Below are 15,604 nucleotides of genomic sequence, written 5' to 3'. Positions count from 1 at the left end.
TCAATGCGCATTTAAAGATACCTTGAGATACTATGTATAGCCTTAAGAAGTTTATATATCCCTTAGTCTATATATCCTACGTGGTCCCTAGAGCTTTCAGAGCCTTCATTAAATCCATCCCAATTCCCTATCCAGTGTTTCAACGAATCCATCGTCACTCAATTAAATGAGTTTTCGCAAATTTGACCTCTTCATTAAGTCCTGATCGTCCCTCGCACTGAAACAGTAGCGCTTCCTCATTTATCTAGCTCTGAAGATCCAGATTACGGATCTACGCCTTGGGCAGTCGTCCAATAGATGACCTATCGTAGATCAGCCGACAGTACGCAAACGACAACAATTAGGGCACTAACCGGTCTTGGGTGCACTTTGCGGAGGAAACTTTTCCACCCCACAAACCTGTTGTAGCGATCAATCATGGTACTCTTCATCTTAAGATATCCCAAATTGCAGGCATTGTAAGACCAGACGACCGATTCTGTTAGGGCTCCTCTTTGTCTGTTATTTGTTAGTTGGAGGGGATCTTTGGAAGATTTCAAAATCTTCAGACCTTACAAGGGGATTGTAAGAGACGTCCCATTTCACGTGATATGCTTTCAATGCCTGATTTCAGCTGGTTTCAGCTACCAAAAGTAGGAATGTTCTCTCCGCAGCATTGTAGCAATTATTTTAAATGCACGCAGTGCGCATGTTTTGCTCCACGTGCTCTTATTGTATGCATGTCCCATCAGCAGCAGCCTTGCGCTTGGGGATGAGCCCCTAGCGATGGGGTGAACACATTTTCACCAGCTAACCTTCAAAAGGGCCCACCCATGGTCAAGATCGCAGTATGAGGTGTCTGTGTGTGTGTGTGTGCCCGCAATTACTGCACTTTCGTCATCGGTAAGAAGAGCATCACGATGTCTTTATAAAGTTCCCATTTCGATCGATTCATCCAAAGCTGTCCGACGCATCTAATCGTGCGAAGGTTACAGGCCACAGTTAAGCTCCCATTTTATTTCCACGCTGCAACATTTGGCGTAAAGAAGTGGAGCCATTTCCATTTCCTCCTCCCTCCCCCGCACCCTGCCCCCGGATAATTGCTTCATTTCCATGCTGGAGCTGTCGAACCGGCCCAAAACTGCTGGCAAGTTTCAACGCACGTGAGTGCGCTGATTTCCCTCTCGCGCGCTCGGACAGCGGGTTGGCAATTTACCCTGAGCGCTCCCCGTGTGTCCGGCCCCACATTTGAATGACCCACGGCAGCGCAATGAAGCAACGCACAACAACACAACAAAACCGTACAGAACGGCGAAACAACAGAAGCAGCGGAGGAAAAGAACGCAGAGCACACGGACGACGCGTTTTACGTGCGCGCGGTGTGCGTTCACTTAATTGTGTACAGAGCCGTGGACAGTGCGCGTTTTAGAGGTCAGTGGAGGATTGTTCGTGTGGTGGAACGAAAGGGGGAGGTTGATGTTTTCATACACTGTTTGCTGGCTTTTGGTGATGAGTGTGAAACGGTTTTTGTTGTTGTTGGGGGACCAAAAGAGAGGAAAGACTATCGAAGAAACCATCAAAGGGGAACTGAGCGGCGAGACAAATTATTTCTCGTCGACCGGATTGACTTCCTCTCTTTTTGTACACAGCAAAAAAAAAAAAAAAACACACGATTTGAGTACTTCCTCGGTGCTGGGTCATTCAGACGGCCATACGCTAAGGTCAATGTAACATTTGATAGATTTTGGAGAAGTTGCACCTGAAGATATGTACGAGAGCAGATCTCCATGGAATTTAATCCCCAGACTAAGGTTCACAAAGCTCAAGCACTACCATTCAATCTAAGAACGATGGTGGAACCTTAGTTTGTATGGTATGTCGTCAATTTCGGATAGAATCTCCCAAACATCTACAACTTTTGCAAAATTCTGGATTAGGATCTTGAGTTTCTTGAACAATCCCAGGAGTAAAATTGACTACCTCACTTTCAGCCTCAGACTGACTGATGTCTAGCAGATGTTGCCGGTAGTAAAAAATGGTAAAATTTCCAAACATCTTCTACTTCCACTGTGTCAGAATTTTATCGGATTTTTTTAGAACATTCCAATAGTGACACTGGCCAAATAACACCAAAGATCTATCCATTAACGGAAGATGTATGAAGATGACAGTCTTGCGATCTTTATATCGTCATCCGGATCCTAAAAGAATGGCCAATGTAATAATCTTCCAAGAATTCCCAATTCTTCCAAAGAGTTTCTCTGATCAATTCACATTGAACATTAGTCAGATATATAGAAGACATAAGAGAATTTGAATTCTGCACATCTGGAGCACCAAGGAGCATCATCAGCGTCATATTCCAACAAACTTTCTAGTCCAAAAAATCTTGTCCCAATATTCACAAACCGCTCCATATCGAGCAGCATCGATAACTACCGATGCCACCGTACAAGACCGCAAATATCATCCTTGGGGTGCAGGGCGGCAACCTTAAACTGCCCCCAAAATATTCCAGCGAAGAAGTTACGGAAGCTCACCCACTGACTGACATTGAACAGCGTTCAACCCCTGCGCACCCCGCAATGTGTCCAATGTCTTTTCGGTCGACATCTCCGCCAGCATGTGCACGCGTTTGCTCATGAATGTATCATGAGCACACATACGCACCTGTTTGCCGGCTGTGCTCATTACTGCTTGCCACCATTAGCGGCTACCCCAACCGTGCAGAAGGACGGGTGTGGGAGGGAGAACAAATTACGTAAAAAACGAAAAAAGAAAACAACAACGTTATGGTGTAGTGTTGTTAAACGAAGCTAACAGCTATCCAAAAAGGTGGCACACACCCGCCTGGTGGTCGTATTGCTGCACACTGAGCTGCGCCGGTGGACAGAAATTGAAAGTTCGTTTGAGAGTTTGATTGATTGATTGATTGGAACTCCAGTAGGTCTGCCGCTGTCGTTGATATTGACATCTTGCCACTGCCACTGTTGGTTCCATTCATTGGAGCGGAAGGCTTGCAGCTCGGTGATGTCTGGGGGGGGGGGGGGGGGGGGATCAAACCGTGGGCGATGACATGATGCTAGATGATTAGCACATCTCATGATTGCATCTCATTTGTAAAACCGTGAGCCTCATCGGTAGCCGCCGCTAATCAATCGCCGTCGGCGTCGCCAAAACATGGGAGAAGAAGAGACCCGACACCCCACTGTGCGGCTCGTTTCCGACACGAACGTCCGAAAGGGTGTCGGAAGCAACCAGTGGATGGAGGAGGGGGGGGTAGGAGGAGAAAGAGGGGGGGGGGGTTAGGAGGGCACCGTGACCCCAGCGTGCTAACCGACGGCAAAAGGAAAACGACCGAGTCGCGGGGCGGTAAATACAGGCATACACACACACACACACGCGCCGTTTGTTTGGACAAATTGCTCTCGTTTGACGATGACCAAATGGCGGTGGGGAGGAGGAGACGGTTCAAAAGAGTTGTGTTGAGCAAAGGGGAAAGGGGTGCTTCAAAAAGACAACAAAAAAAAACTAAAACGTGTGACCACTCTGTGTGGAGTAGTGGTGGAAGTGATCTGGCGCTTGCGAGGACGCGCGAAACGACGCGACGCGCTTTCCGAGCGCGCCCCAGCACAGCGTTAGGAAGAGTAGCACGTGTGTGCGTGTGTCTGTGTGTGTGTGCTGCACCGTAGTGCGCCGGTACGCCGCTGGAAGCTCTTCCAGTTAGTCGCCTTCTAGCCGCTAGCGGGTGTGGACGGATCGGAGATTTTAGCGAGTTACCCCCTTCTTTTGTTTTGTTTTGGCCAGAGTTTTCCACTCCCAATTCCGAACCTCTCAGGCCCTGCTTCACGTGTGTATTCGAGGGTGTGTGTTTGTGTATGTGTGTCGGAACAAGTGAGTGTGTGGTGTCCGACACGTTTTCCGGTCTGATCTTCGCTGCGCTCCACTATAAACCATCCTCCACAGCAACCTATAATCCGACAACACATCCGACAACACACGGTTGGCTGGTCTTGCAGAAATACTGCCCCACCCCGCCATCACCATGAACATGCTCCAGGACGACAACATCGACAATGCAATCTCCGTGTTTCGGAGCGACAGGTGAGTTTGCGTGAGGCGACTAGAAATTGTCCAATGTCCGCATCATCACACCGACAGCGACACGCTCGAATGCTGCTCAACCTCAAACAAGGGGGGGGGGGGATTGGTATAGGTTGTTCAAGAACAAATGCACTCTCTCGCCCCGTCCCCCATTTGCGCCTGTGTGAAACGATCGGATGCACTCTTGCGATAAGCAGCACGAACTGCCAGCATGTTCGCACCCGTGTGTGCTGTAATGTGATCGGATCAACCGACACATTGTCGACCACATTCGCCCCATCCACGCGAGGGGTGACCCCTGGAGCGTTTGGAAGTGTTCCGAGGCCCGAGCGTGTCCGAACTGTGGGAACTCCAACAGTCTCCACAATGTCTGGCACTCCGTAAGGTTCTTGTTTCTGCTGAGTTCCAGAGTGTCCTCGAGACTCTTGTAAAGGAACTCCTAGCAGGACGGGCTAATTGCTGGCGAAACACGCACCCAGGCGCTCGACCTAATGGTGGGGGTTCACCTCAGGTGCTGGGTGGCACGAAAGTAACGATTATTTGCCCATTATGCGTGCACCAGGCGACGAACGCTACGTCGTATCCCAATGTGGGTCACCATCGTTTCTTTGTGCGTACTTTCGCCGCACTTCCAAACCTTACCAGCGGCTTGTATTTACTTGTGTGAGAGGGTAAGATAAAGAAAATAACATCCACCAACACGCAAAAGCTTTTTGTAAAATGGACGCCGACGCTGAACGATTCCAGAACGACGTGACACGGCAGTTGAATTTCCACGCGGTGCCTAATGACCACCTAATGACCACACTCAAAAGCGCTACTGGGCACGGTGCTGTCGAGACAATCTTCTTGGCGTTTTCTTCCCTCTCCTACACCTACCTTCCAGTCCTCATCCAGCTATTTTCTGATGTATTGATTCTCACCGCTCACCCTTCCCGTCTGCAGGCAGTTCATCGATAATTCAAACTCCGGCATTCCGCCTCGCCCGCCAAGAAACAGCCCCGAAGACGCCAGCCCCGCCAGCGACCGGTAAGTCAACACACAAAACACGGCAAACACCTTGTGGAAGCGTGGCATTGACATTTCCCCTCGCACCACCATCGCACCGTAAAGACACGCGGCAGAGCAATGGGGGTGCTAATTGGGGTGACGAAACTGACAAGCATCGTCCGAATCTATACGGCGGGCGACATCTAGCTAGTTCTGGTCGCATTGCTTGCCCTCTCCCCCTAGCTTCCCCAAGGCAAAAAGGGGGACAGGGAATGTTGCAAAAAATAAAAAAATAAAAAAATGCCTGAGGGGCGGGGATGAAAAGCACTTTCCAGAACGCGCGCGAGCGTCACCCCGCATGTCGTGACCCCGAGGCTGGGGTGAGTGCGATAAATTAATCGTCCACCCGCTCCGGCACGCTTCGGCCCGGGGCTGGATGGGAAGCGGCGGTGCCCGCCATGACACATGACGGGCCAATTATATGATCATTGCCCTTGGTGCTGTGCAGCATGCCGGACCCCGGACGGAGTGTTCGAGTTGCTCGCCGACTTCCTACCGCGTTTGGGACGCGTGTCACCTCTTTTTTTTTTTTTTGAGCTGTTGCTGCTGTTTCCACACCGTTGTGCAAGGAAAGGGAAAGGGTACTGTCCGGCCCAATGCCACACGGTCACAAAGAACCACAGCCGTAGCCGCAGAAGAAGTGTCCACCAGTACACGGACGCGTGCTCAGAAGTGTGGAGAACTCTTGGTTCTTCAGCTGGTTTAAAGAAGAAGGGGAAGGGACATGATTGGAAGTCCATTACTGGTGGTAAAGAACAAAACCGAGACTCGCTCGAAGAGTGGTTATGGTTTGATCTTCGACATTGGGCTGCTTGCTTGATTGAATCTAGACAGCGATATACACATTCAAACAAAGAAGAAGTGGTATAGGCTATGGCGATTATGCTCTGAAGTCAATGTATTCCAGTGGCTCCATTAAACGCTTTGTTCAGAACCACTTGAGCTTTTTTATTTTCCAGAATGTGTCCTCAATTCTACTTGGAGCAAGAACTCCCCAATTTATTTGCCCATGAGGTCATTTTACAGGTTAACAAACCTAAGTAGACTGACATGAATTGATGATGGGCTACAGAGCAACTGATGAGTTCTATTCTCTATGATAGAAACACATGCCAATGGATGACAGTTTTACAGTGTAGGATATTAAATAGTGTCTTATTTCGTGATCATTCCAATCGAATCATCCAATGTGTTGCTATATCAACTACTGAGTTTGAGCTCGTAGTTGCATTGCTTTTCTTTTCGTTCTGCAATGGGGTTGTGCCTTCGCGAAGGGAAAGGTTAAGGCCACCCCATACCCGTACCACTTAAGGGCAACAAACGCGCGCGCGAAATTGCACCCATTTGGGTGCGTGTGTGTGCGCGTGTAAGTATTGTGGTTTTCGCTCACTGTTGGTACATGGTCAATGCCGTTGCGTTTTAAAAACCAATTTCTCAATTTTTTGAAAACAAGTTTGCATAGCGGCAGTGCTAGTAGCAATCACTCTATCACTATAATGGTCAGAGAATTTAGAATGCGTTTTATCGGAAGTATGTTGACAGTTCCCCGCAGCTAACACTCCAATGGTGTCAAATTGTAGCTCCTTGGTAGCCAAACGATAGTCTGAATGTGGACTGATAATTGGAACATCAAAAATCGGCAATTCTTCACTTATGTGTGGGTTCTCAGTACCCGAAGAATGAGCTATATATGAAAAGATGTTGTTTTTTACACAGGCACATTCTTCAACACATTTACACTTCTTCAACATTACCATTAATTTCAAAGTATTGACGCAATATTTCCCAGCGTTCCTCGAGGGTATACACCACCAGATTCGTTCGGCGGAATAATAATAGTAACTATGTATGATTCTGTCATGAGACTAGCGTCAGTAACTTCTGAGCGATCCCAGCAATACTTATAAACGAGTTTAACGTAGCGTATTCAGCACTGCCTGCTAGTTGAATCGGTAGACGCACCGACGCCTACGAAAGAAAAGCTTTGAATCGATTCTCATAACTCACACCATCGTCCCACCGCTGTGTATCCCAAGCGATTGTGAAAAAAACTGTCTCATGAGTGAGAGAATAATAAACATCGAATGGGAGAGGATGTGAAGAAGACACTCCAAAAAATAGCCCTTGAAAAGAGCCCATAACACCGCGAGCGTGTGTTCGATTCCCATCCTAACCTTCTTTCCTGAAGTGTCCCAATTTTTTTTTCGTCTTGCCAAATGAAGTTGATTATTCTTTCGTGGGCTTCTAGCCTAGCACAAGAAGTCTTCTTCATCCCCTCACCCTCCTCTTGACTGTCACATTCTCGTAGATGTCAAGACCGCTCCATCTGCTTGCGAAGGATTATCTAAATGAGTCATCTAAATGAGTGAAACACGCGAATCCAAATAGCATCCATAAATTCGTGCAATAAATTAGTGTGTGTGTGTGAGCGTGCTTGACCCACAATCGATTCACACATTTGTCACAGCTTGAACAGAGTTGTCCACGGCTTTGCAGCTTGCTTGCTTATAGGAGGGTTGAGCTGGTTTAGAAGAAGCAAAACAAAAAAAGCCTTGTAAACTGACCACACAAGCCCCGGTGATAACCAATGTGTGTGTGTGTGTGTGTGTGTAGAGTAGTAGAGCGGGTGTGCCCCCTAAATTAAGTTGCAGAACTGAGGTGTAGAACACTCCAGCACATTGACACAGATTAATGAACCGGTTTGAAAGGAGGGGAGGTTGAAAATAACAACCTGCCAACGAGAGCGCACACGCTCAAGAACGACCCCGTTGTGGTGCGCTTTCGCGTGCTTCTTTCGGCGCAATATCGCAAGCGCTGCGCAGAACGACCCCAACACATCCTACCGCCCGTCACCCGTGCAATTAACCCTGACGGCAGCACTGCGCCGAAACCGCCTGCCGTGCGCCGTGTCCTTCGGCGTGTGTCCTTGCCGCCGGTGTGTTTGGGGCCACCGCCCCAAGCCGCGATTTCTGCACCGAAAGGATGCGCGTGTGCAAACTGGTTTGATTTTAAAAACCAGTTCCGAAAGCCAATCCGGCAGATAACAAACACAACAACCGCCCCGAGAGTGAGAGCGAGCTGCACAAGAACCAGACAACCAACCGCCGCGGTTTGGCGTTTTTTTTTTGTTTTGTTTTGTTTTTGCGCGAGCGCTCACACACACTGTGGCCTAGGTCAATATCGCCCCGCAAACCGAGTTGCAGCTCCACCCGCCGAAGAGACCGCGCTCTGCTTTCGGTTTTCGATCGACAAGGTCACGGCAGTGGCGGCGAGTTGTGGTGCTCCCCAGCACAACGCTCGGATATCTCGGACCATAGCCGCAGCGACTGGAGGGCTTAGCGAGCCTGCCGCCAGAGCGGGTCCGGTTCAAAAGCAGGGGCAGAGAACGATTGACCTCCTCCTTCTGTGTGCTGTGCGAAAAGCTCGGGATCATCGCTAGCGGGAATGGAAACTGCCACCATTATTTGCAACACGGCCACATCCTGACCTTCGAGGCCGCCGCCGGAGGGTTCGTGTGACACTGTTTTAAGGTCAGTCAACTGGTCAGCGGCACTTGGGGGGGGGGGGGGGGGGGGGACCTGCGGTGTTGATGATCTCGAAAACCCGCACCACTCGTATCTTCGGACCACTCGTATCGTTTGCCTTGAGGGACGGGAGGACGGACGGACCCTCGTTCGCTCGCTCTCCACTCGCAGGTTTGCGATTTCATCTGTTGCTGCTGCAGCCCTCCCGCGTGTGCATATGACACGCACGTTGTACTGTGGACCGCAATGGTGGCGAGCGGCTCCACTGCGAAGTAACACATGGGTTTGTTTTGTTTTCGCTGTGTGTGTGTGTGTGTGTGTCATTCCACTTTTTTTTGCTGCTACCGCCGTATATTCTGCGCGAGGAATTGAACAAGTGCGCAGAGCGACACGCGGGCCGGGATATGCGCAAGCACGATGCCTATTCCCAGCGCTGGATAATTCCCATCTGTGCCTTGCCTGGGGAGCGATCTTCGCTTGAAGATCCTCGCTTTTTTTTTGCTCGTTCTTTCTGCCTCTACTTCTTCTTTCCGTATCGCCCCGAAAACGGTTTGAAGGTTGACGCTGGTTGACGCCATGATTGTTGCAATTTTTCCCTCTTCTGCTCTTCCACTACTGCTCGGCGGCAACAGAACAACACCAACAAAAAACCCGTTTCATACCCACAACCCCCCCCCCCCTTCCCCTACCTTCAAAAGATGTTCCTTCTTTTCCCCGCCGGTCCCAACCCCCTGAATGACAAGTGCGCGCGGGACCCTCGTTCTGCGCCATTCTTTCGCACATGTTTCCATGGCAAAATGGATCTACGCGTCTGTGTGTGTGGTTTAGGCCCTACCGGTGCCGAGCATCTTCCCTCACTCTCCCTCCCACTCACCCGCAGGAAAAGGGCAAAACAGCAGTGGGAGGCAGGCCCAAGCATGCTGTGCGCGCGCGCGCGCGCGCGCTGTTCGCGCAACGGTCGGGCCACGCCGGCATCTGGCAGAGACCGGCCCGCTTAAAACGGCACCGGTCCGGGCGGACAAGCTTCAGTGTGCGATTGGCAGCAGTACGGTACGCCGCGCAAGGCTCTAGTAACGCACCGGGGCTCCTTGTTTTCTCTCGCGTTGTGCAGTTACAAAGGAGACATCATTGTTTGTGGCTCGTTGTTTCAGCAAGCATCCGGTTGCTTGGGAAAAGAAAAACGAGCTCCGTTCACAGCTTCAAGAACGGCGAGAAGAGAACGACGAAAGTCGCCCAAGAAGTCCGCACTCTACAAGGAATTTGCGTAGAATCCTCGTTGTTGCTGCGCGTTAGCAACACAAGGGCGGTGATCCATCACCTGTGTGACCTTTACACCGCCATTAGCCGAAAGTGTTGCCGCCTTTGGAGCTTTGGAGAGCCTTTTTGGAAGCGCTAGAGGGGGGGCCCACTTCGAACGACAGCGACAAGCCCAGCCCGGCCCAATAATCATCATCAGCCCTAACCTATATCAGGGGGACTTGATAACGAGGACGGATCAAGCGTGAGACCCGCCTGATAAGACTGCTCGTGTGAGTGTGTGTGTTTGTTTGTGTCTATCGTGCTCAGAGATTCCAATTCGCGTAGTGCGAGTGCGTCGCGAAGGTCCACCTTCTAATCACTCCAGTGTGTGTGTGTATTCAGTGTGTATGTGCTTGGTTGTGTGAACAGGCCGTTGTGATACGACGAAGGCGAAGGCTGCACACACGCGCTCGGTAATCAGCAGCGAGCGCCCCCCCCCCAGTTGGTGGCAATCTTCCCGAACGAAATCCCAATAAACGCGGCCGTGTCACGCCCGTCCGGTCTCAGTTGAACTCTGAACCTGTTACGATACGGTGGGTGCCCGAAAGCGTCGTGTTCCTCGCTACAGGCAGGCTCAATCAATCGGCAAACCGTCACTCAACCACGCGGCAGTAGCAGCAGTACCTCGTAGACACCAGCCACAGAAATGCCACAGCAAGAGTAAGTGTGTTGCGGAGCGTGCCGTGGCGACTTCCACTTTGTTTTCCCGCAGAAACCGTATTTCCTCAACCTTTTCCCGACTCTCCCAGTGTTTTTCTGTAGATCAACCGTGTGTGTGTGTGTGTGTGTGTGTTGTGTGTGTGTGTATCTGTCAATTGAGTGTTACGTGTCTGTAATGTAACTCATCCCCCCTTTGCATCCATCATCCAGAGCTCGCTAGAGAAAGGTGGTTCTGGTTCGGCAGTGAAGGTGTCCATCGGTGTTGGCAGCGTACCTTCGCCAGGCTTTGCTGCGCCTCATCGCGCATCTTATCATTGAGCACCGTCAGCGTTACAAGACGTGTATTGCACAATTGACGCACCCAGAACTGGGAGAGTTCTCAAGTGGAGCGGAATCAATCTGCTAGCTGTGGTACAGTCTTCATTTGCATTAGAGTTTGAGTTGCAAAATTTGCGTTCTGGATGGCGGGCGACACTTGGATGCTGTTCCTCGTCACCACAGGCTATCCATCCAGCTAGAACCCTTAATTGTCATGCTACAATTCCTCAAGTAGAGCAGGGAAATGTCATCTGCGCGTAGAATTCATGCCTAGAACATCCTATCCTTGATACGCACACTATAATTGGCCCTACAAATCAACTCAAGATATCCAGATGTTGAGATTTCATATATTCATCTCATCTTCTCATCACCTGAATCAAGATCTGATCATCATCTCGACATCTTGAATGTTGAATGTTAAGGATTGGGTGTTGTTGGTGCGTTCCAATGCTCTCCTTCAATTGGATTTTCCCTTTCTTCCCTCCAATTTCAATTCCTTTTTTCTAAATTAGAGTAACAGAAGCATAGTTTGCCCTATCTCTTCAGCCTCCAAAGTAAATTGTTCGGCTATCTAGGGCCAGCCTGGTTGTTCAACCTTAGCAAAATGTTGACAAATCTTGCATATTATCTAGACCTGCTGGATGGTCCTGTCAAATGATCCCAACAATTCAAAAATAACAAATTCCCAATAGGCATCAATGAGTGCAAAACAAGAAGGCTTCAACTTCTAGGTGACACATTAAAAATTGCTAATCCCACACAGTAAAGGGTAGCAACCGTACCTTGACCCATGCACGTACCTGGAGGTCCATAACCAAAGCCTCGGCTTAATCGCCCCCAATCCACGGTCTTTAACACACACGCCCCCCCGTATCAGAGAAGTCCCAATCAGCCAAAAAGGTTCAAGTTCAATGCTTACCGGCCGATAAACTCCCGCCCGTTTTGCAGTGGCACCCGGGGCAAGGTACTATCGTGAGATATACACGGGCACGCCTGTGAACGCCTTCAATACATTTTGTGTGTGTGTGTGTGTGTGTGTGTTTTTTTTTTTTTACAACAACCAAGGGGAGATTAGAGCGCTCATTATCGGCCCGTTCGTTACCATCGCCATCGGCGTCACCCCCCCCCCCCTGCGTTGAGCGATTATGGCTTAATAAATGTTGGGTCACTGTGTTTTTTTTAAACCCACTCCTGCCAACTCATCCACATCGGACATTATGAATCCAATTGCGATGTTCTTTACTCGTTCGCTTCTTCCCACCTGTGTGTTTTTGTTTCGTTAAATGTCATTACCATTAAGTAGTATGAGCTGTCAAAATTCGAAAACATTAAAACAACTGCTACCCCCATTAACCGTTGTGACCCATGCGTGCTATGTCCTACGTCCCGTGTGACCCAAGTGTATCCGTGTCCTCTATGTGTGTGTGTGTGTCCAAGATCCTCTACCTCCGCACCCGCAATTCCCGCCTACCAAGAGAGCGCCATCAGTCTCGAGAGCGACGCCAACAAAAAACCGGTCCCAATGTTTCAAAACCCCGCAGCGCGTCCTCCAATAACCCGGCAGTGATGGCGTACAACGCGGTCCTGGTCCTGTTCGACGTGCTGGTGTTCCTCGTCAAGGCGATCTATATCGTCGGCAAGGGCGTGTTCGAGATGGCGGTGCTGCCGCCGGCCCGCGACGTGAGCGGTGACATCGTGCTGATTACCGGCGCCGGCCACGGCATGGGCAAGAACCTATCGCTGCAGTACGCCGCCCTCGGCACCACCGTCGTCTGCGTCGATGTGAACGAGAAGACGAACCAGGAAACGGTCACCGCCATCAAGTCGAAGGGTGGCAAAGCGTTCGGTTACACGTAAGAGCCTTTTGTTTTATTGTTGTGGCTGCTCCAACTCTACCACGCGCAAACTCAAACGCCTCTATCTATCTGCGTGCTTGTAGCTGTGACGTCACGAACCGCCAGCAGGTGGTGGACGTCTGCAAGAAGATCCGCGACCAGGTCGGCATCGTCAGCATTCTGATCAACAATGCCGGCATCATGCCGACCCATCCGCTGCTCCAGCAGACGGAGAACGAAATACGCAAAACGTTCGACATCAACGTGCTGGCACACTTCTGGGTAACTGAATTTATGAAGAATTGGTGGAGCAGACCTTACTAACCTCACTCTTGAACCTCTCTGCCATACACACACACACACACTAACAGTTTATCCAGTCGCTGCTGCCGGACATGATCAAGCAGAACCGGGGCCACATCGTCGTGCTGTCGTCGATTGCGGGCATGATCGGGTTCAAGTATCTCGTGCCGTACTGTGGCACCAAGTTTGCGGTGCGCGGCATCATGGAGGCGCTGTCGGAGGAGCTGCGGGCCGATCCGGCCAAGCCGAACGTCAAGTTCACCACCATCTACCCGTACATGGTCGACACGGGGCTGTGCAAGCGGCCGTACACTCGCTTCCCGAACCTGCTGAAGATGGTCAAGCCGGACGATGCGGCGGCCGCCATCATCGATGCGCAGCGGCGCGGCCTCATCGAGGCGTCCATCCCGAAGTACCTGCTGTACCTGAACACCTGGTTCCGCAACATGCCGCTGCGCGTCGGCCAGGAGTTTGGCGACCTGCTCGACACCGGCCTGCAGTCGGACCTGTGAGAGGGGTGCCTGTGACTACTTCCGACTGGCTACTTACATTGTTACCGTTTTGATAGTTGTTTACGTTTAGAAAAAGAATAAAGGGAAACTGTTGCGACGTGTTTTTTTGTTTGTTAGTTAACGAAGTGTCCTGCCTTCTTTCCCGCCTGCAGAAGTGCCGTGCTGTCTGAAGAGCATACCAGGTCTTAACCACACCCTTTGTTTGTTTCTCTCCCTCTCTGTATCTCTCTATCTCATCAATGTTGCGGTAATTTCCGAAACTCCAGTCAAACCGCAGCACCGAACGCGGGCGTCAAGATGTACAATCTGGTGATCCTCATCATCGACATTGTCGCCATGTTGGTACGATGGATCTATCACACGCTCGAGTCGTTCTACCGGCTGGTGGTGCCGCCGGCCGCCGACACCGTCCACACCGATATCGTGCTGATTACCGGTGCCGGGCACGGCATGGGCCGCTGCATGGCGCTGCAGTACGCGCAGCTCGGCGCCACCGTCGTCTGCGTCGACATCAACGAGAAGATGAACGCGGACACGGTCGCCACCATCCGGCAGCAGCGCGGCAATGCATTCGGCTACGTGTAAGTATCCGTTAGCGCTGATCACCACCGTAACGGTGGCAGTAACACTAAACGTAACGCCACCACAATTCCATTCGTTTGAGCAGCTGTGACGTCACCAACCGTCAGCAGATCATTGAGACGGCGCAGCAGATACGGCAGGAGGTGGGCACGGTAACGATACTGGTGAACAATGCCGGCATCATGCCGACCCATCCGCTGCTCCAGCAGACGGAGCCCGAAATACGCAAAACGTTCGAGATCAACGTTATGGCCCACTTCTGGGTAGGTATTTGGCCTGGAAGTGACTCTGAGCACAACCAGGATAAGAGAATTAACCTCTTTTTTTTTGCTTATCCATCGCTCTGCTAGCTGCTGCAAAGCTATCTCCCCGGCATGCTCGAGAAGAACCGAGGCTACATCGTCGCCATGTCTTCCGTCGCCGGGCTGTGCGGCCTGAACAACCTCGTGCCGTACTGTGGCAGCAAGTTTGCGGTGCGCGGCATCATGGAGGCGCTGGCCGAGGAGCTGCGGCAGGACGCGCGCAAACCGAACATCAAGTTCACCACCGTCTACCCGTACATGGTCGATACGGGGCTGTGCAAGCGACCGCACATGCGCTTCCCCAACCTGATGCGGCTGGTGAAGCCGGAGGAGGCGGCCGCCGCCATCATCGACGGGCAGCGGCGCGGCCTGGTCGATGTGTCCATCCCGAAGTACCTGCTGTACCTGAACACCATCATCCGTGTGTTCCCGATCAAGGTCGGCACGTTGCTGCGCGACTTCCTGGACAGTGGCGTCGAGTCGGATCTCTAATGAGCGGGACGATGTCGTCGCTTTTTTGTTGTTTTTTGTATTTTTCTAAATCTTCAGAGCAAAAAAAATATATACATCCCGAACAACACTGACGGACCAACCAATCAGCCACCGATGGGCCCCCCCCACACACAAGGGGGCTACTGTAGTTAAGTGAGACATGGCGCAGACGCTAGCGAAAGGTTTAATGTACATGTATATAGATATCTGGTCACCTACACCTCCACCACCCCTTTACAACACGTATCCACGTTAGCATTAGTTATATTGGCAGGGATGGGGGAGAAGGATTAATCAATAAATTGAAAAAGGTGTTTTTAAACAAAGTAACAAACCGCACACGCGGCGCATTGGGACTTATCGGGAAAGATAAGAATAGCATTAGGTTCACGGAAGCCTTTTGATGACAAATTGCGATGGCAGGGAGAAGTGCAATCAGGAATTTTGGTTTGTGCAAGGTAAGCCCATACATAAGTATACAAACAACGGATCCGAGATATCACAGGTACATCGAACAGTAACGGCCTTAGGAAACTTCAGACAAGTTGGCAAGCTTATTGGCAAGAAGATCTCTTTGTCTTTTCTACTGATACATCTGGATGAAGTGATCTTGACGAGCATCTGGATCATATTTCAGGAAG

The 15,604-nt window shown here is 50.7% G+C and overlaps 1 protein-coding gene across 4 annotated transcripts; it reads left to right on the top strand.

Moving 5' to 3' along the window:
• The first annotated feature begins 3,531 nt into the window (after positions 1-3,531).
• LOC121591562 (short-chain dehydrogenase/reductase family 16C member 6) lies at positions 3,532-15,302 on the top strand. 4 transcript variants are annotated; one of them, XM_041912216.1, is made up of 5 exons: positions 3,677-4,083; positions 5,029-5,112; positions 13,854-14,168; positions 14,255-14,432; positions 14,520-15,302. In XM_041912216.1, exons 1-5 carry the CDS (start codon positions 4,025-4,027, stop codon positions 14,961-14,963), a joined length of 1,080 nt encoding a protein of 359 aa, XP_041768150.1. In that variant the 5' UTR covers positions 3,677-4,024; the 3' UTR covers positions 14,964-15,302. The 4 variants fall into 4 exon arrangements, with proteins under 4 accessions (XP_041768160.1, XP_041768150.1, XP_041768170.1 ...); XM_041912226.1 differs by lacking the exon at positions 5,029-5,112 and having other exon boundaries at positions 3,532-4,083; XM_041912236.1 differs by lacking the exons at positions 3,677-4,083; positions 5,029-5,112 and adding an exon at positions 9,653-10,616.
• Positions 15,303-15,604: the final 302 nt, after the last annotated feature.

Source organism: Anopheles merus, chromosome X (genome assembly GCF_017562075.2).
Source record: "Anopheles merus strain MAF chromosome X, AmerM5.1, whole genome shotgun sequence".
NCBI classification, from domain to species: Eukaryota; Metazoa; Arthropoda; class Insecta; order Diptera; family Culicidae; genus Anopheles; species Anopheles merus.
This window is presented reverse-complemented; position numbering and strand designations above follow the sequence as displayed.

What these genes read in the sequence shown, in the direction of transcription:
- LOC121591562 (XM_041912216.1), top strand. Translation starts at nt 4,025, where the DNA reads ATGAACATGCTCCAGGACGACAACATCGACAATGCAATCTCCGTGTTT. An exon ending in TCCGTGTTTCGGAGCGACAG is followed by an intron (nt 4,084 to 5,028) that starts GTGAGTTTGCGT and finishes TCCCGTCTGCAG; the next exon opens with GCAGTTCATCGATAATTCAA. An exon ending in GGCAATGCATTCGGCTACGT is followed by an intron (nt 14,169 to 14,254) that starts GTAAGTATCCGT and finishes TCGTTTGAGCAG; the next exon opens with CTGTGACGTCACCAACCGTC.